This window comes from Mytilus californianus, unplaced genomic scaffold (assembly GCF_021869535.1).
Source record: "Mytilus californianus isolate M0D057914Y unplaced genomic scaffold, xbMytCali1.0.p SCAF_4, whole genome shotgun sequence".
Classification (NCBI taxonomy): Eukaryota; Metazoa; Mollusca; class Bivalvia; order Mytilida; family Mytilidae; genus Mytilus; species Mytilus californianus.
In genome coordinates, this window is record NW_026262690.1 from 75,189,930 (window position 1) to 75,210,004 (window position 20,075).

The following is a 20,075-nucleotide window of genomic DNA, read 5'->3' on the forward strand; positions in this document are numbered from 1 at the left end:
CTACTTTTGCTGTTAATCGCAGGCTCAACAAAAATGAGGAAAAAAATTAATAAAAATATTCCTTTCTATACCATCTTTTGATTGTAAGTAGCTTCTGTCCAAGTTTGGTACAAATCCAGGATAGTTTATGAATATAATAAATGTTTTAAAAACTTAAACTGCAGACTGTATGTAATGTTAACTGGAAGAAAAACTAAGTCCATTTATAAGTAAAATACGGAAAAAATTGAACAAAATTTTAACAAAATTTCCTTCTAGATACTAGCTTTTAATCATAAACAAGCTTCTGTCCAAGTTTGGTACAAATCCAGGATAGTTTAAGAAAGTTGCTAAAATTTTAAAAACTTTAACCACAGAGTGAATGTAATGTTTCTTGGCAGAAAAACTAAGTCCATTTATAAGTAAAATACAGAAAAAATGGAATGTTTTTTTACAAAATTTACTTTTGAATATTATCTTATGATCATAAACAAGCTTCTGTCCAAGTTTGGTAGAAATCCAGGATAGTTTAAGGAAGTTATTAAAATTTCAAAAACTTTAACCACAGAGTGAATATTTGTGGACGCCGCCGACGACTACGACGACGGAATGTAGGATCGCTATGTCTCGCTTTTTCGACAAAAGTCGAAGGCTCGACAAAAAGACAATTTTACTATAAAATAAATCACTACAGAAATTTAGGCTGTTTTTGGCAGGTATTTGCAATAAAAATCATATTTCATGGTTTGTTTTAAATCATATTCTGAGGCCATCGGGAATAAATGTATGTTTTCCAGGTCAATGATTAAAATCTAAATAGAGGTAGGGCCTTGCATTTTCTGTCATAAATATCAAAAGTAAAACATTTGTTGAATTCTTTAAATTTTGAAATAAAAAAGCAAAACAAACTCACAAAAAACAAAACAAAAAACAAAACAAGTAGGCAGGTAGGTTTTCAATGGAAGGGGAGATACAAGATTTTTTTTCGACACTACAAAACCATTTATACAAACTTAAACAGACAACAGACAAGGGAGATGCAGAAATGATAATAAAAGGCATGTGGTTAATCAACTCATCATATATACCAGGCTTAAATTTAAGTTGACAAAACATAATAATACAAGTGGAAATTTCTATGAATTCTCTTTTAGGCATGGCAAAACTTGTCTTCTACATTTTTAACTGCCCTGTGCATCGTTCACTGTATAAATGCAATTGTATTACAAATTGAAAAGAATGTGAAATTGTCATAGCAATTTGTAAGCTCTATTTGCATACTGGAGTAAGAAACCGTACAAAGATATATAATTTCTCATGACAGATTATTGACAAGTTGCAATTACATGAGGGTCTGGATGGGAGGATCATTTCTGTATTCTTCAATTTTTTAAGTAATTTTTCTCTATTCTTTATATTTTATGTCCATTAATATTCTCTTTTCTTTATATTTTTTGTCCATTATTTTCTATTCATCATATTTCAGCACTCCATTATGAGGGTATGGATGGGGGTCTTTCATTTCTGTATTCTTTAATTTTTCGCTCATTATTCTTTAATATATTTAGAAATAATGGCTATTCTGTAATTACTTGATAACTGTATTCTGGACATTGTCCTTTTCTGTAATCAGTATATTTTTACCCAATTCTTTTATTTTTGCAGCTTTTCTTTATATTTTAGCACCCCATTATTCTCTATTCTTAATTTTTGTTAGCCCATTTTCTCTATTCTTTAATTTTTTTTGCCCATTATTCTCTATTCTGTAAACCCCATCCACACCCTCAATTATTCTCTTTTCTTTATTGTTTTGGCCTTTTTTTCTCTATTCTTTATATTTTTGGCTCATTTTTCTGTGGTAGTGGCCCATTATTCTCTATTCTGTAAATCCCATCTAAACCCTCTTAAATTGACTTTCAGTCTTTATCTTAACTTTTCACGTTAAAAAACTAAGCTATTCACCATTTATTCAAAGCAATAAATAGACTTTTCAAATGGTTCATATCCTTTGACATCTTATTCGTAGAAAGAAAATAATTATGATATTTAAAAAAAAATCAGATTAAAAGGGGTATTCCCCCTCCCCAAAACATTAGTAAAATTGTCCTCTTAATTCCTAACTATAATGTTTAACATGAAATGAAATGGTTAAATTTGGTTCTTTGTTTCACTTGTTTTACTTATGGAAAAAAGAATTCTCTTTACTGCAATAGTATCTATATAGTTTGACATGAGAGAATAAACATTTGGGATGTATGAATATGAAGACACAAATATGTTTCCACACATTAGAAATGTGTTCAAACAGAGTTAGCTTCAGCCCAAAATTTCAGGACAGTTGATTTTCTTCCTTATGCAATATAAAGAAGTGTTTTGTACTCTTTATCTGCAAATTTCAATCTACTTTTTGATATAAACAAAAGTAGGGATTTATCTTAGAATAAGAGTTTTAAACTATTGAAATGTGTCAAAAATAGAGATAGCTTCTGATAAAAATGTCAGGACTAGATTTCCTTCAGTATGCACTGTAAATAAGTGTAAATAAGTGTTTTATCAGTAAATTTCAATCTCCTTAAATATGAACATAAGGAAGGAAATATCTTAGAACAAGAGTTTTAAACTTCTGTGAAACAAGATATGTTTCTCTCTCGTTTCTCTAAACTTTCTAAATGATCCAAAATCAAGGATAGCTTCAGAGTTAAGTTCTAGGGTTGTTGATTTTCTTCCTTATGCACTGTAATCTATCCATCACTTTTTAATATGAATGAAAGGATTGAGTTATCTTCAGAACAAGAGTTTTAAATTTCTTTTAAGCAGGACATTTTCTCTCTACTTTCTGAATGTTTCGAAAATAGAGAAAGCTTCAGAGTTAAGTTTTGGGGTTGTTGATTTTCTTCCTTATACAATATATACTACCCATCACTTTTTGATATGAATGAAAGGATGGAGTTATCTTTAGAACAAGATTTTTAAACAGGAACCTTTCTCTCTACTTCTAAAAAATGGTGATCTATAGCCATCCCTGATGACAAATAGGAAAATTCAGCAAACACAAAGTATATTGGTTCATGCTCATCTTAAAAAATTCTAAGAGAAGTTGAGCATACCTGGTGAAGGAACACATATCCATAGTATTTTGTACAGTAAAATCAGTACATCAAATGTTTATATTACAAATTACAATCTATGTTTCAAAGTAATAGAATAAGTGAATATTCTAATCTTCTTAAATTTATATCTAGCTTATCAAGAGCTATTCCAGAAATAAATGTTGTTGTTTTTTTTGGGGAGGGGGGGGGGGGGGGGTCGGAACTAGGAAGGCACTTTTTTTAAACCCAACCATGCATAAAATTATTTATCTATTATTTCATATAATTGTTAGGCTATCTGTCTAAAATAACTACCACCCATCAAATATTTTAATAAACTGTTGACACAGAGATATGTCTCGCCTGTTGGCATAAAATTCAGAAAAAGACAATCTGATGGACTGCAACATTGCTAATGAATTCAAAGTCGCTGGACCAACTAGTGGGTAGGGCCTCGAAATGGTTGACAAACTGAGATGTACAGATAGCAATGTAACTTTATACAAAATATTGTCTATTGTAAGTAGTTCCTATCAAACTAACTAAATCAGAAAACTTAACATTGAAAATTGTTAATTGATTGAAAGTCACTGGACCATCCTCTATGGTTGACAAACTGAGATGTACAGATAGCAATGTAACTTTATATAAAATATTGTCTATTGTAAGTAGTTCCTATCAAACTAACTAAATCAGAAAACTTAACATTGAAAATTGTTAATTGATTGAAAGTCACTGGACCATCCTCTAGGGGGCAGGGCCTTGAAATAGTTGTCAAACTGATATGTACTGATAGTAATGCAACTTTACACAAAATATCATTGATCTGTCACAAGTAGTTCTTATAAAACTGACTTAAGCAGAAAACTTAACATTGAAAATTGCTAATTAATTCAAAGTCACTGGACCATGGCCTAGGGGGCAGGGCCTAGAAATGGTTGACAAACTGAGATGTACTGATAGTAATGCAACTTGATACAAAATATCATTGATCTATCACAAGTAGATCCTATCAAACTAACTCAAGCAGAAAACTTAACATTGAAAATTGCTTATTAATTCAAAGTCACTAGACCATGTCCTAGGGGCCAGGGCCTCAAAATAGTCATCAAACTGATATGTACTGATAGTAATGCGACTTCATACAAAATATCATTGATCTATTACAAGTAGATCCTATCAAACTAACTTACACACAAACCTTGTTCTTCAGGAGTAGATAAGCCATACCCACGTCCTTTGTAACCATCAACAATATCTATTATGTCATCAGCACACACCAAATCACCAAGTCCCACTTCTTTTAATGCGTCATTGATGTGATCAATAAATGATTGCTTGTTATCACTAACAGTTATTGCATGGATTCTGTATTTAAAATAAGTTTTGTTAACTAAAGATATATGTATATATATATATACATGTATAAATAATCGATAACAAGAGTAAACACGCTGAAATGTCTCGCCTGCTTTACTGACCATTTATTTTTATGTTGATAGTCCTAAATATAAAGCTTTACTACAAGTATCACATAAACTTAACATGATCCAAGAAAATGAGGTCAAGGTCAGATAAACCAAACAGGAAATGCATGTACACCTTACAATCATTCCATGCACCAAATATAGTTGACCTATTGCTTATAGTTTCTAAGAATCAAACTTAACCAGGAAAACTTAACATTGACCAATGAACTATGAAAATTAGGTCAAGGTCAGAAGAACCATGCCAGGCAGACACGTACACCTTACAATCAATCTATGCATTAAATATAGGTTACCTATTGCATATAGTATCTAAGAAACAAACTTAACCATACAAGAGGCTCTCAAGAGCCTGAATCACTCACCTGTATTTCAGAGGAGAAGATTTTTAAATGTTAGCAAACTTGATGAACAAATTGTGTAAAATTGTCTTTAAAGGGCAATAACTCCTTTAGGGGTCAATTGACAATTTTGGTCATATTAACTTTTTTGTAGATCTTACTTTGCTGAACATTATTGCTGATTACAGTTTATTTATATCTATAATAATATTCAAAATAATAACAAAAAACTGCAAAATTTTGTTAAAACTACCAATTTAGTGGCAGCAACCCAACAATGGGTTGTTCGATTTGTCTGATAATTTCAGGGCCGATAGATCTTGACCAAATAAACAATTTTGCCCCTTGTCACATTTGCTCTAAAAGATTTAGTTTTTGAGATATAAGCCAAAAACTGCATTTGACCCTTATGTTCTATTTTTAGCCATGGCGGCCATGTTTGTCAATGGATACAAACTTCGGATACAATTTATAAACAAGATACCCTAAGGAACATTTAGTTAAAGTTTGAAGGTAATTGGCCCAGCAGTTTCAGAGGAGAAGATTTTTAAATGTTAGCAAACTTGATGAACAAATTGTGTAAAATTGTCTTTAAAGGGCAATAACTCCTTAAGGGGTCAATTGACAATTATGGTCATATTAACTTTTTTGTAGATCTTACTTTGCTGAACATTATTGCTGCTTACAGTTTATATATATCTATAATAATATGCAAAATAATAACAAATAAAATGCTCCGCAGGGCGCAGCTTGATACGACCGCAGAGGTCGAACCCTGAACAGTTGGGGCAAGTATGGACACATCATTCAAGCTTGATACAGCTCTGAATTTGGATTGTGATTAAATATTTGACACAGCATAGGTTTCTGACACAGAATGAATGTGGTCTAAGAACTTTAAAATTTTAAATTGGACATTCACCTATTATGGTCCAATATCCAAAATCTAAATACATGGTTAGATTCAGCATATCAAAGAACCCCAAGAATTCAATTTTTGATGAAATCAAACAAAGTTTAATTTTGGGCCCTTTTGACCTCAATGTTGACAAAGTTGATAACGGGGCCCAAAAATCAAAAATCTAAATATATGGTTAGATTCAGCATATCAAAGAACCCCATATATTCAATTTTTGTTGAAATCAAACAAAGTTTAATTTTTGGACCCCGATTTGGACCAACTTGAAAACTGGGCCCATAATCAAAAATCTAAATACATGTTTAGATTCAGCATATCAAAGAACCCTAAGAATTCAATTTTTGTTAAAATCAAACTTAGTTTTATTTTGGACCCTTTGGACCTTAATGTAGACCAATTTGAAAACGGAACCAAAAATTAAGAATCTAAATACACTGTTAGATTCTGCATATCAAAGAACCCCAATAATTCAATTTTTGACGAAATCAAACAAAGTTTAATTTTGGACCCTTTGGACCTCAATGTGGACCAATTTAAAAACGGGGCCCAAAATCCAAAAACTTAATACACGGTTAGATTCAGCATATTAAAGAACCCCAAGAATTCAAGAATAAAACCCCATTGAAATTGGTCAAGAAATAAGCAATTTATACGAAGAATCTTCTTTTGCACAATACTGTGCAATTGAATATTTCTTGCTATTGCGCAATACTGCATAATTGACAATTTCTTGCTATTGCGCAATATTGTGCTATTGGATATTTCTTGCTATTGCGCAATACTGTGCAATTGAAGATTTCTTGCTATTGCGCAATACTGTGCAATTGAAGATTTCTTGCTATTGTGCAATACTGTGCAATTGAAAATTTCTTGCTATTGAACGATACTTATTATATAATAATTTACATATCCTGTTTGGTATGTATCTCCTACCATATCATTATTATTTGCTTTTAAATATAAATCAGAAATAACCAACTTAAAATGGAAAATTTTAAAAGAAAAAAAAAGGAAAAAAAGAAAAAAAAGGAAAAAAAAAAAAAAAAAAAAACCCAAAATTTTGTCAACCCCCTTATGATTCATCACCCCCAAACTCATTCCCAGCCTTCCCTTTGTGGTATGATACCTTGCAGTACAATTTCAGAGAGATCCATACACTTGAACACAAGTTATTGTCTGGAATCTAGAAAAATGTGTTTTTTGGCCCCTTTTTGGCCCCCAATTCCTAAACGTTTCGGGCAATTACCCCCAAGCTCAATTCCAGCTTTCCCTTTGTGATATGGAACCTTGTAGTACAATTTCAGAAAGATCCAAACACTTACACACAAGTTATTGTCATGAAACTAGAAAAATGCTTGTTTTTTGCCCCTTTTTTGGCCCCTAATTCCTAAATTTTGAGGCAATTACCCCCAAAATCAATCCCAGCATTCCCTGTGTGATATGGAACCTTGTGGTACAATTTCAGAGAGATCCATACACTTGAACACAAGTTATTGTCTGGAAACTAGAAAAATGCTTATTTTTGGCCCCTTATTCCTAAACGTTTCGGGCAATTACCCCCAAACTCAATTCCAGCTTTCCCTTTGTGATATGGAACCTTGTAGTACAATTTCAGAAAGATCCATACACTTTCACACAAGTTATTGTCATGAAACTAGAAAAATGCTTGTTTTTGCCCCTTTTTTTGCCCCTAATTCCTAATATTTTGAGGCAATTACCCCCAAAATCAATCCCAGCATTCCCTTTGTGATATGGAACCTTGTGGTACAATGTCAGAGAGATCCATACACTAACACACAAGTTATGTCTGGAAGTTACAAAAATGCTTATTTTTGGCCCCTTTTTGGCCCCTAATTCCTTAACTGTTGGTACCATAACCCCCAAAATCAATCCCAACCTTCCTTTTGTGGTATTGAACCTTATAGTAAAATTTCATAGAGATCCATTCACTTAAACTAAAGTTAGAGTGCGAAAACCAATGTGTCTTTGGACGACGCTGGACGCCGACGCCAACGTCATACCAATATACGACCGCAGTCGTATAAAAACTGCAAAATTTGTTTAAACTACCAATTCTGTGGCAGCAACCCGACAATGGGTTGTTCGATTCGTCTGAAAATTTCAGAGCTGATAGATCTTGACCAATTGAACAATTTAACCCATGTCAGATTTGCTCTAAAAGCTTTAGTTTTTGAGATATAAGCCAAAAACTGTATTTGACCCCTATGTTCTATTTTAGCCATGGCGGCCATGTTTGTCGATGGATCAAAACTTCGGATACAATTTATAAACTAGATACCCTAAGGAACATTTAGTTAAAGTTTGAAGGTATTTGGCCCCGAAGTTTCAGAGGAGAAGATTTTTGAAATAGTTTACGACGACAGACGACGACAGAGACGACGAAAGACGACGGACGCCAAGTGATGGCATAAGCTCACATGGGGCCCTTTGGGCCCTGGTGAGCTAAAAAACTTAACATTGACCAATTGTACACACATACTAACCATGAAAATGAGGTCAAGGACAATGGGCATATGACAGACAGAAACTTCATAACATAAGGCATCTATATACAAAGTATGAAGCATCCAGGTCTTCCACCTTCTCAAATGTAAAGCTTTTAAGTAGTAAGTTAATGCCGGCGCCGGATCACTATCCCTATGTTGAGCTTTCTGCGACAGAAGTCGCAGGCTCGACAAAAACTTGATTTTGATACTTTAATATATATGTTTACATTGTATATTTCACTTTTAACTTTTTGTATGTATATATATTTCTTCTACTGACAGACTTTATATACAACCAGGTAAATAAAAATAATTCCATCCATTTATTTGTCATGCTCACTAATGCTGTCATGTTGGAAATGCTAAACTATCTTGGGTGGAGAAATATCTGAATCCACTTGCAACAGAAGAAGAATCTATATATAAAAGCAGCAAAAGGGATGATTTTCTGTAAATTTAAACCTCTAAATATAAACCTGAGTTAATGTTTAGTTCACAACTATTTTGAGATTTATCAGAGCATTACATTTATTTCAAAGACCACTTTTCCACTTGAAAAATTTGATATTCCTCAACATTCTATGCAATTCTGACTTTCTTTTACCCTATGAATATTATCAGAGAGACCATGCTTTAGGTATATAAATAATATTGATTTTAATGTAGTATGTTGCTTTCTCTTTGAAAACTATAAATGTTTGTTGTAACTGTTATTAAACTATGAGTTTCAAGGACATGATAGCACAGCTAAGCTCGAAATGTGATTTGTTTAAATAATACACGAAAAGGATGTTTAATATCACATCAGGAGTTTTCTCAGATGAACTGACCTTTTTACAGAAGATTCTAAAAGTTGCATATTTCTCTACAAAAATACAACAACAGCAAAGATATTTCAAGTCAACTTTTTTCTGATGCAACAGGCAGAACCTATCCTCTGTCACGAAATAGAAGTTCCTTCATTACATAAGTTCCAAGGGGAAGAAATATTCTGTAATATTATTTCCACTGGAACAAATATAACGGAATAAAGGGTATAGAATATTTGTTGAGGAACAAATGTACGTTGACATTAATATGTATAACATGTATCCTCAATATGTTAAAATTTGATTGGTTAAGGTAGTTGAGGTAGTTAACTATACCAGTACCTGAGTTTTGATTGGTTTAGATAGTTAGCTATAGAAAGTCCAGCGGCTGTTCCACCACTTCCACAGGCAAACACAATATCATCAAACTCTTCTAAAACTCCCTAAATTATTATCAATGGTACCAATAAGACCGTATTCCTATTCATTTGGCAGTTTATTTCCACAAAATATAAATCAAATACAAACCCTGCATAATGTTTTCTAAAAATGGGAGTATTAAAACGCAGATAAATAATTTTACATGGCCTATGAGTTAAAAAAATAAAATTGTGAAACCATACCATTTAGTAGAGGAATTAACCTGGACTAGGCCATTAAAGAAGATATGTAGGTTTTTACTTTTTCCTCCATTGGTCTTCAGTTGATAATTGACCCTCATTGACGAAGGCTGTACAGTGACCTATAGTTGATAACATCAATGTCATTCGCTCTCTGGAGGAGAGTCGTCTCATTGGCAATCATACCACATCTTCTTATTTTATATCAGTAGTATTCCTACCACTGACATATATTTTTATTTTCAACCATCTGTTCAAAAACTGACAAAAACTATAAAGAACCTGACTTAATCAAAAATATAATTATTGGTATATGTTCAAGATTGCATGAAACTGTATTAAATATAAAATTGTCTATTATCATATGTAAATGCCTAAACGAATTCTTTGACAGAAATACTGAACATATATTAGATATTTTAATACCTGAGAAATCATTTCTTGGAATGCTGTTATATAACCATATAATCCAACAACATTAGATCCACCAATGGGTACTAAGTAAGAATCTTCTCCTGTTTCTTTCCTATAAAATATATAACTGTCAATGGGAGATAACTCCAATCATAATTTCCACAGTAATTGCTCTGTTATTTTTTCTGTTTGATATAAACATATATAATAATAATCTGTTTGTACAAATGTTCATTAAGATAAAAACCAAAGATAACTTTCTCTGTTTCAAATTTCATTAGTTCCAGGTGTGAGGAAGTGGGTGATGATTGCACAAGGAAGAAAATGTGATGACTTTTTTCAAGTAATCATGTAAACTTTTAATAAAATTTGCTTGTTATTCATTGTTTTCAAATAGCTTATATTGATCAATCAAAAAGAATGTTCCAGTAAACAATATTTTCAGTTTGTTCTTATGCCTTTGTTAGATGTCTAAGGTTAGGTGCCAAGACAAGTACCCACACTGAATGCTCTAAAATGTAGTCCAGAAAGAAAACTGATAAATCTATAATAAAGAATAAAGACAATTGGTGATACTCTCAAGCTTTAACACACACAGATCATATTGCAGTCAAGACAATTTCAAATTTGCAACCCACTAAGAATTAAATAGTATTAAAATTTACAGATAATTTATAGAGCATTAACTTCCAAGGTTTCAGATTTTTCTGGCAAAAATGAAAAATAATTTTTAACTGGATTTTCACTACATTTGTCAGTTTTGTAAATAATTTTAAGGTTTAGTTTGATTAGGAATAGTATATCAATCATTCAGTTCAGTAAAAGTGTCAAACCAAATATCATTGGAATATGTCCACCAAACTTATGGAATGACTAGAATAAAGCACCTTGTTCAGCCAAATGATCTAAAACTTTAAAATCCTTTGGACAAGTATTCATGAAATCCTTTCATCAATCACATCTTTATAATTTGCATAAGAGTTATTAATTTTCAGTATTAAAAGTTGAATATGTTGGATAAAGTTGATTAAGTTTTCAAAATCTGATTGACTTCACATTAATAACAAAACTATGTGAAATATTTGTTTAAATTTTTTTCTTATTTAACAAAAATGTGTAGACACCTAACAGTGTGAATCTTATTGAAGGAATTGGTTATAAAAAGAATATGGATAACATACTTACTTGATGTGTGCTGCTAGTTTTTCCATTCTTGGTTTTATGTCTGTCACATACTTGCTCGACTTTGGTATTAAATACATATCAGCACCACTCATTTTGTCCAATAAAACATTTCCTTCAAATGTTAGGTTGGCACTGCAATCTTTGTATTCTATTTTACCCATCTTAGTTTCTTTTGATTCCATGGTATAAGGCTGTCAAAGAAATTATTTGACAATAACAGGTTTAATTCTTTTCTTGGAAAAGCCTAATCATATAGTTGGCATGGGAGATATTATTACCTGGTAATGTTTTTTCAGTCAATGAAGAAAAAAATATTCCTAAAATTCAAGTTTCAGGACTTGATCATTTACAAAAATTATGAATATGGATGTTATATTTCATATTCATGTGAACCGGTATTGTTTGTTTTTATTTTTTCTTTGTTTGGTTTTTGGGGGCTTTTTCATTTTGAACAATAAATGTGGATAGTGTCCACATGTGGACACAGATGATGCCCCCGCTTGCATATCATATAGTTATAAAGGGACATAACTGAAGAACGGTAAATGTGACGCTACCCAAATTTGAACTTGATCTGAGTTTTGTGTTAATAAGCATTGTGTGTAAGTCTCATAACATTTGGTTGAGGCTAACTTAAGTAGAGAACAGAAACTAAAAATTCAGCAATTTTTATGTTTATAAAGGGACATAACTCAAGAATGGTATAAGTGTCGCCACCAAATTTCGTAATTAATCTGTATTATGTAGTAATAAGCATTGTGTATAAGTTTCATAACATTTGGTTGAGGCAAACTAAAGTTAGAAAACGGAAACAAAAAATTTGTACTTGATCTTAGTTTTGTGGTAATGAATATTGTGTATAGGTTTCATAATGTTTGGTTGGGGCAAACTTAAGTTACAGAATGGAAACTAAAAATTTTGCAATCTTTCGATTTATAAAGGGGCATAACTCAATAATGGTTAAAGTGACACTACCCAAATTCAACTTGATCTGTGTTTTATCAGTGGAAGTCAAAATTAAACATTGCATTGTATAAAGCATTGATTGTAGTTGATTCAACTATAATCATGGACAAAGGAAGATAACTCCAATTTTAAAAATAACTTGATATTTAGAAGAAAATAAAAATTTTGCAATTTTTCCATTTATAAAGGGGCATAACTCTAGAACGGTTAAAGTGACACCACAAAATTCAAACTTGATCTGTGTTTTGTGGTAATAATCATTGTGTATAAGTTTCATAACATTTGGTTGAGGCAAACTTAAGTTAGAGAACGGAAATTAAAAATTTTGCAATTTTTCCATTTATCTATTTATAAAGGTGCATAACTCTAGAACGGTTTAAGTGACACCACCAAAATTCAAACTTGATCTGTGTTTTGTGGTAATAAGCATTGTGTATAAGTTTCATAACATTTGGTTGAGGCAAACTTAAGTTAGAGAACGGAAATTAAAAATTTTGCAATTTTTCCATTTATCTATTTATAAAGGTGCATAACTCTAGAACGGTTTAAGTGACACCACCAAAATTCAAACTTGATCTGTGTTTTGTGGTAATAAGCATTGTGTATAAGTTTCATAACATTTGGTTGAGGCAAACTTAAGTTAGAGAACGGAAATTAAAAAATTTGCAATTTTTCCATTTATAAAGGGGCATAACTCTAGAACGGTTAAAGTGACGCCACCAAAATTCAAACTTGATCTGTGTTTTGTGGTAATAAGCATTGTGTATAAGTTTCATAACATTTGGTTGAGGCAAACTTAAGTAAGAGAACAGAAACTAAAAATTTTGCAATTTTTCCATTTATAAAGGGGCATAACTCTAGAACGGTTAAAGTGACGCCACCAAAATTAAAACTTGATCTGTGTTTTGTGGTAATAAGCATTGTACATAAGTTTCATAACATTTGGTTGAGGCAAACTTAAGTCAGAGAATGGAAACCAATTTTGGGACGTATGTACGTACAGACGGACAAGGGTAAAACTTAATGCCACCACCGCTAAGGCGGGGGCATAAAAATGTAATTCTGTATTTTGAAACACAAGTCCATAATTAAACTTTCATTGTCTACATAAGGTTGATCCCTATATTTTTTTTCTAAATCATGCTTATCTACCTTTTTTCTGTTTAAACCTTCTCTGTCCACTTATGTATATAAAATTAAAGAAAAAAGTAATGAAAATGCTTTTATATAATGTATATAACTCAGGGCAGGCCTGAAAGACAGAACATTCCTCTTGATAGGCATTATTAATCAGCATTCTCCATTTATATGTTTTTTTCTCTCTCTTGATATATTCACTTATAACGGTAAATATAAACATCTTACCACTTCTGGACTTCGTAACAGAAGATGACACTTCAACCCAAGCTGTGCTGCAGCTATTGCTGCAGACCTGGCAAAATTAGACTGAATACTACCACAAGTGATTACATTCTTACAGCCTTTGTCAATGGCATCAGCAAATAAAAACTCTAGTTTTCTGACCTGAAATGAAGACACTGATAATTTGGCTTCTCTAAATTTTACAAGTATATATTTATTAATTATTTTTTTTATCAACATGTTTAACAGGTTTTATCTTAGCCCATTTCTTCTCATCTTATGAAAAAACTATCATCTTGGAATTTGATCAGATTTCTTCTTATTGGTTTTATTGTAAATCTGGTATAATCATTAAAAAAATGACTCATATCTCAATGGACACATCTACATGGATATGATACAGAGAGAATATTAAACAAATTTGTTAAATTTAAAAATACATCTTGCTTTATTAATACGTTATAATGAACATAGAAAAGACATAATATTGGAAGGTTTAATTCATGTAAAATTTCCATCTTCAAGGTAAAACTGAAGAATCACAATAAGGGTTGACCAGTGCAACATGGAAAACAAAAAGTGTAAATTGATGACCAAAGAAAACTAATGCATCTGTCAAATAATCTGATTTATGAAGGGGACACCCAGGACTTCAACCCATAACCCTTTTGTGGTCAAATGTAGGCAAACTGGCACAAACCTCATAAATTTAATTGGTAACTTTTAATTACATAATTTTTGCAATTATAGTCATAAAACATACTGATGAATTAACTGAATAGTGGAGTTAAAGCAGTAATCAAGAAATTTGACCAGATAGAAAAAAAACAGCATGGCTGTAAAAGATTCATACCATCTATGAGGCAGAATAAACCATTTGTAAACTACCTTTGTAACTGTTATGTTCTTTTAAATTAAATGTCTTATTTTTCAACTAGTGAGTTATTTGACATAACTTCAGTATAATAGTTCCATGTTTGCTTCAACTGGTCCACTGGTTTAGGTTGACAGTTTTTTTTTTTTTACTTGTGACAGTTGGCAATTGTTTTTCACTCGTTCCCTTGATTGATAAAAGATTGATTTTGTCAGTTTTTATGGACTTCCCATTTTTTAATTTACCCTGGAGTTTGGTATTTTTGTTATACTTTTTTAAGACAAAGAGATGTTTTTTTATCAATTACTAGAACCCATAATCATGATAATGATACACTAAACTTTGGGCTTGGAACTAGTTTCAGTAACTGTGAGTACTCTTAGATCAGTACTTTGTGTCTTTTTTTATGTGTTAGCTTTATTTGTGATTAGTACCAATCTGATGATTCAGGCCAGTTTCATCTTAATTTTAAAGTTAGTTCTAATGTTGTGCTGTTACACAACTATCCTAGTTTTTAGGACAAATTAAGCTCTCACAAACATGTTAATGCAACCACATTTTCTATGTGCATGTCCCAAGCCAGTAGACTGTAGTCCAGTGGTTGCCATCTGTCATTCTACTTTTTTGCATAATGTTGTTAGCTTAAATCAGACCATTTATTTATGCTTTGGATTGTTTTATATTTCAAATTGTTATCTTGGGTAATGTACATTTAATATAGCTTACTTTAAGCATGATATATGTTTTACTAATTGCTAAAAGCTGTACAGCTGAGCAACCACAGAGTTACATCTTTGTACTTTGGTCTTAGGTGGATCATGCTGATTATCACCAAATTTGAAATCATACCACATTCTTACTTTTACATCACAATATTGGCAAAAGTTCAATGTTCAGACGAGCTAAAAGGTATCAATATCAACACACCTTATTACCTGACAATGTTGACCCAGTCATATCATCTCTCTTGATGTAAACTTTAAAACCATCGGGAACATTTGGAAGTCTCCATTCATGGATTGGTGTATTCATATTACCAAGCTGAAAAATATTTGGAAGTATATATTATATAATATTTTTGTAAGTGTTTTCAACAAAATTCAAACTGGCAACATTGGGATGGAGAAAAATAAAGATAAGGATTATGAATGCAACCAGTCTGATCAATTACTGTAATTGACCATATGTTTACCTATAGATATGTCCTTAAAGGAGCATTACCTGTCAAATTCATGTTCACCAATTTGACTCAATTTCTTATATTCTATTCGTACCATACTAAAACCTATATCATATTTACAAAAAGTCCAAAAGAAACAATTAACAATGACTGGACTCATTTTGATGTACATGTATCAGCAATTTTTGTGTATTTTAGACTAGAATATGACACCTTAATTACTAAAATATATGCTACATAGTTCAAGATTTACACCTATGGGTAGGAACTATTTTGTTTTAAATATGTACTACTTTCCAGTATGTTCTTTTTTGATCGGGCCTGATTAGGTGGTGTTACATCTTACAAAGTCTATCCAAATTATTTTTGCAAAGAATTCCGCTCAAGCTGGTGCTAGGGGTCGTCTTAAACTTGCAGTGAAGTGAGAGTTTTTTTGCTCTGTGTTGAAGGCCTCACTGTGACTTTGAGATGAAGAACAGCAATAAAAGCGCTGTTCCTTTGCTTTTTTGTGTGCGTTTTTTTTTTTTTTTTTTTTTTTGCTGTGCATGTACTGATTTTGTGTCATGGATGGATACCCCATATCCTTTGTTTTTCTAAATGACACCATCTATTTTAACCTTAAGATGTCCTCTGAAGACTGTTGATGGTCATATCACCTGATATAAACATAAATATGAATAGACAAGCAGGCACATACAAACTATACTGACTATATACTGACTAGGTCTGTATGATTTCATGTCACAGATTAAAAAATATGGAAATCATCATTTTACCTGTAAAAGAATGCTTTTTGTGTGGCCCAAATCAGTAAAAGAAATGATTCTTCTTGTTGGCTACCTTGTTTTACTTTTTTCAATGTTGACATTTTTCTTTTTAATAACATGCTTAGCCAATGCCTAACTCTTCTCCAGCTAAGGGTTTAATTAAAGGACGCATGAATACGAATTCAAATGAGTTGAATTATTGACTTGCAAGCAAATAATACATCAGCAATATTTTTTAGCCTATTTTGATCAAATTGAACCATACTGGTTGCTACTAACAAATTAATGTTTGAATTTTCCGCTTTTATAAATGTTTGAAACAAAAACAAAAACATATTCTAATATTTTGTCTATATATATTGTAGCTAATGCCCCTTTTAAGATCTTGATGAAAAATTTGTGTTGTAATTGTTTGTAGTGTGACAGGATTGCTTCACTTAGTATATGTAGTAGATGTTAGCCAGCCGTAAGCGGTTGAGCTAGGGAAGTACTTCTTTAACTTAGTTGGTTAGAGCACTACCTTGTAACACAGAGGTCCTGGGTTCGAGTCCCGGAGGAGACAAAGTGATTTTGTAAGAAGAATCATCCTCTCCTGTTACAGTAGTATTTTTTTTTTAATTAGCTCTTCCCTAAAGCTAACTGAGTGAGTGCAGAATGCTATCTTAGTTTAAAACTAAAATTTTCCAATACCAGCTGTCATATAGACTTTCAAATAAAGTTAAATTGATAGTGATAAAGAAAATACACTACGCAGCAATTTAACATCAGTTTAATCAATATAACTTAACAATAAGTCTATTCTGTAAAAGTCAAATATTTAGATGGTGACGAAGTCCCCAATTACAGTAAGAAAATCAATAGAATGAAGAAAAAAAAATCAATATACTAATGAACTCAAAATCGTTAACTTTTTTTTCTAACATTTTCAGTTTCCCGCATTTGCCAAGAAATCTCTTTCGTTCTTCCAGTCTCGTTTGTCACAGGACTTTGGGTAAAATATACAAGCATCACATTGTTTCCCGAAAATTTGTTGTTTTTTATTACAATGTATTACTGAAAGAATACTGCCAGTAAAACAATTAAAATAAATTCCTTACATTTTAAAATGAGACTGGAGCTTATTCAAAATACGATTTTTATAGCAAACAAAATGTATTCTCTTTGGAAGTCAGATTTCAGTATCTGATAAGAACAACAAACCGACTTTGTATCTTCGTCGTTTAAAGATAATATGAGGCAGGCCACATGTGTTACCTGTGAAAGGGGACAAACCCCGTATAAATTATTTTTTTGAATTCAAGCCTTATTATCGGATGTAGTCAGGTGAAATTAAAGAAATCTGGAATCTAAAACTGATACTATACATTTGTAAATCAGAAGAGCATTAGTTAATGAACAAAATACAATTGATAGGTTATGGAGATATTTAAGGGAGCAACCAATTAACTCCAAGGGGGGGAGGGTTATGGTGTTTTGTTGGAATCAGAATTTTTTTTCGTGCTAAGACAAATGTCCATTGTCATCTGCTTGACCACAATATTTTTTTTCATCAAATTGGGGATCAGAATATTTTTTTAGGAAAACACCCCTTTGAAGTTAAATGGTCGTTCCCCAAGTTTTAAAAAATGGTGAGAAAAGGCTGACTCAGACTTTTACCTTATATTTAGCATTGGCATTATTTGGGTCTCAAATCGTAAGAAATGAAATCTAGAATCTGCTTAATTTTGATAAATGCATGAGCTTTTATGAGCTATTGAAGTCTTATATAAAAAGAAAAGTGGGTGATATGGGGACAAAGTCCCCAATTACAGTAAGAAAATCAATATGATGAAGAAAAAAAATGAATATATACAATGTATATACTAATGAACTTTTTTTTTCTAACTTTTTCAGTTTCCCGCATTTGCCAAGAAATCTCTTTCTTGCTTCCGGTCTCATCTGTCATTTTAATTTGTTGTTTTTGATTACCAAAAGAAATACTGCCAGTTGAATAAAATAAATTTCTTACATTTTAAAATTAGTCTGCCGAGCTTATTCAACATACGTTTTTATAGCAAACAAAATGTGTTCTCTTTGAAAACTCACCTGATCAATCAGTCAGATTTCAATATCTGATAAGATTATAACATACGACTTGGTATCTTCGTGGTTTAAAGCTGAGACTACTATAACACATGTTATAGTAGTCTCAGTTTAAAGATATGATTTATAAATAAAAATGTTATTATAATAATTCTTTGATATGAAAAAAAAAATACCTGATGATAGTGTTTCTTTATTAACATTGAAAATGATCTCACAATTAAAATCCCTAACAACAGTACCAACATCGGAAACCTTTCCGTATTTCCGTTTCTTTTTCAATAGATTCTGAAGTTAAAATATGCTTGAATCAACTTCAATGAATTCAAAAAAATAATTTATTCAGACTTCGTCCCCTTTATATAGGTAACACCTGCTTCATATTATGATTTCATTTGAGACAATTTCCATACTAATTACTAAAAAAAAAAGTCTGCATTAGCCCTGACCCAGCAGTTGTCTCTCCTTAATCAGTCAGGGGACTTATTGAAATAAGTGATTTTTAAATCACTTATTTAAGTAGCAAATTCGAAGTTTTGTCACAAATTGTGATTTTGTAGTTTTACTAAAATTTTAAACACATAGGGTTAGATAATATCTTTTCATTAGTAAAATTGAAAAAAATGAACTTTTTGCTTCTTTTAGGCAGCAAGGTTTATGCCTTTGATGCAATCATTTAGCTGCAAATTCTGTTTTAGTTGAAAAAATGCTATAAAAATGGCTTTACATTATGAACTGATACTTTCTTTAACAGATTTTTCCCAGCAGTGGGAGTATTTTTCCTGTAAAATTCAAGGTTTCATCTTATAGATTATGTAATAAAATTCTACTGTTCGCGATCAAAATTTCACTGTTCAGGGGTGTTGAAATTAGTGGGGGTTATTAAAATAATGATACTTAAAGAAGTGATTTTTTGGAAGGAAATTGAGGTATGATACTTAAACAAGTAATTTTTATGTTATTATCCTAGATTTAGTACAAGGTCATCACCTGACATGACCCGGTCATCCTATCAACACAGATGTTGGTTCTGATAATTTTAGCAACATAATTAGTCCCTGGATCATTAGTATTCTATATTTAAAGCTACAATAAAATTAAATCACTTAGTCTAGTGATTAATTTGTACTACTTAAATAGGTGATTTTTAAAGAAAGACAACTCTTACTTCCAACCTTTATGGACATAATGTTACTTGAATCAGTGATTTAGAAAATCACTCATTTAAGTAAGTCCCCTGACTGTTAATTTGTGTTTGTTTATAAAGTCTTTTTTTATCTGATATTATGCTTACCCTCACAAAATATTTAGGAATGTGTGACAGTCTGTTACACCAGTTTGGTGACGAAAATGGTGTCAAAACTGATGCCATCGTGCCAATGCAATGTTAAATAATTTTGTTTTATGAGGTTAACATCACTTTTGCAAATGCTGCATGTCTATCATGTTCTAAATATAACGAGTTGTCTTCCTTATTTTTTCGGACTACATCTA

The 20,075-nt window shown here is 31.6% G+C and overlaps 1 protein-coding gene across 3 annotated transcripts in view; it reads right to left on the reverse strand.

Moving 5' to 3' along the window:
* LOC127738537 (uncharacterized) overlaps positions 1 to 20,050 on the reverse strand; it is a 136,463-nt gene extending 116,413 nt beyond the window's left edge. For 2 of the 3 annotated variants that reach the window (XR_008000103.1, XM_052249820.1), the window contains exons 1-7: positions 19,876 to 20,050; positions 15,480 to 15,593; positions 13,682 to 13,840; positions 11,351 to 11,541; positions 10,178 to 10,277; positions 9,474 to 9,574; positions 4,270 to 4,436 (exon numbers count right to left, since the gene is read on the reverse strand). Coding sequence is in view for 1 of the 3 variants with exons in the window: in XM_052249820.1 (XP_052105780.1) it covers positions 4,270 to 4,436; positions 9,474 to 9,574; positions 10,178 to 10,277; positions 11,351 to 11,541; positions 13,682 to 13,840; positions 15,480 to 15,593; positions 19,876 to 19,953 (910 nt within the window). In the remaining 2 variants the exon portion in view is untranslated. Of the gene's footprint in view, positions 1 to 4,261; positions 4,437 to 9,473; positions 9,575 to 10,177; positions 10,278 to 11,350; positions 11,542 to 13,681; positions 13,841 to 15,479; positions 15,594 to 19,875 lie in introns of all 3 variants that reach the window. The other variant, XR_008000104.1, reaches the window with a different exon arrangement.
* Positions 20,051 to 20,075: the final 25 nt, after the last annotated feature.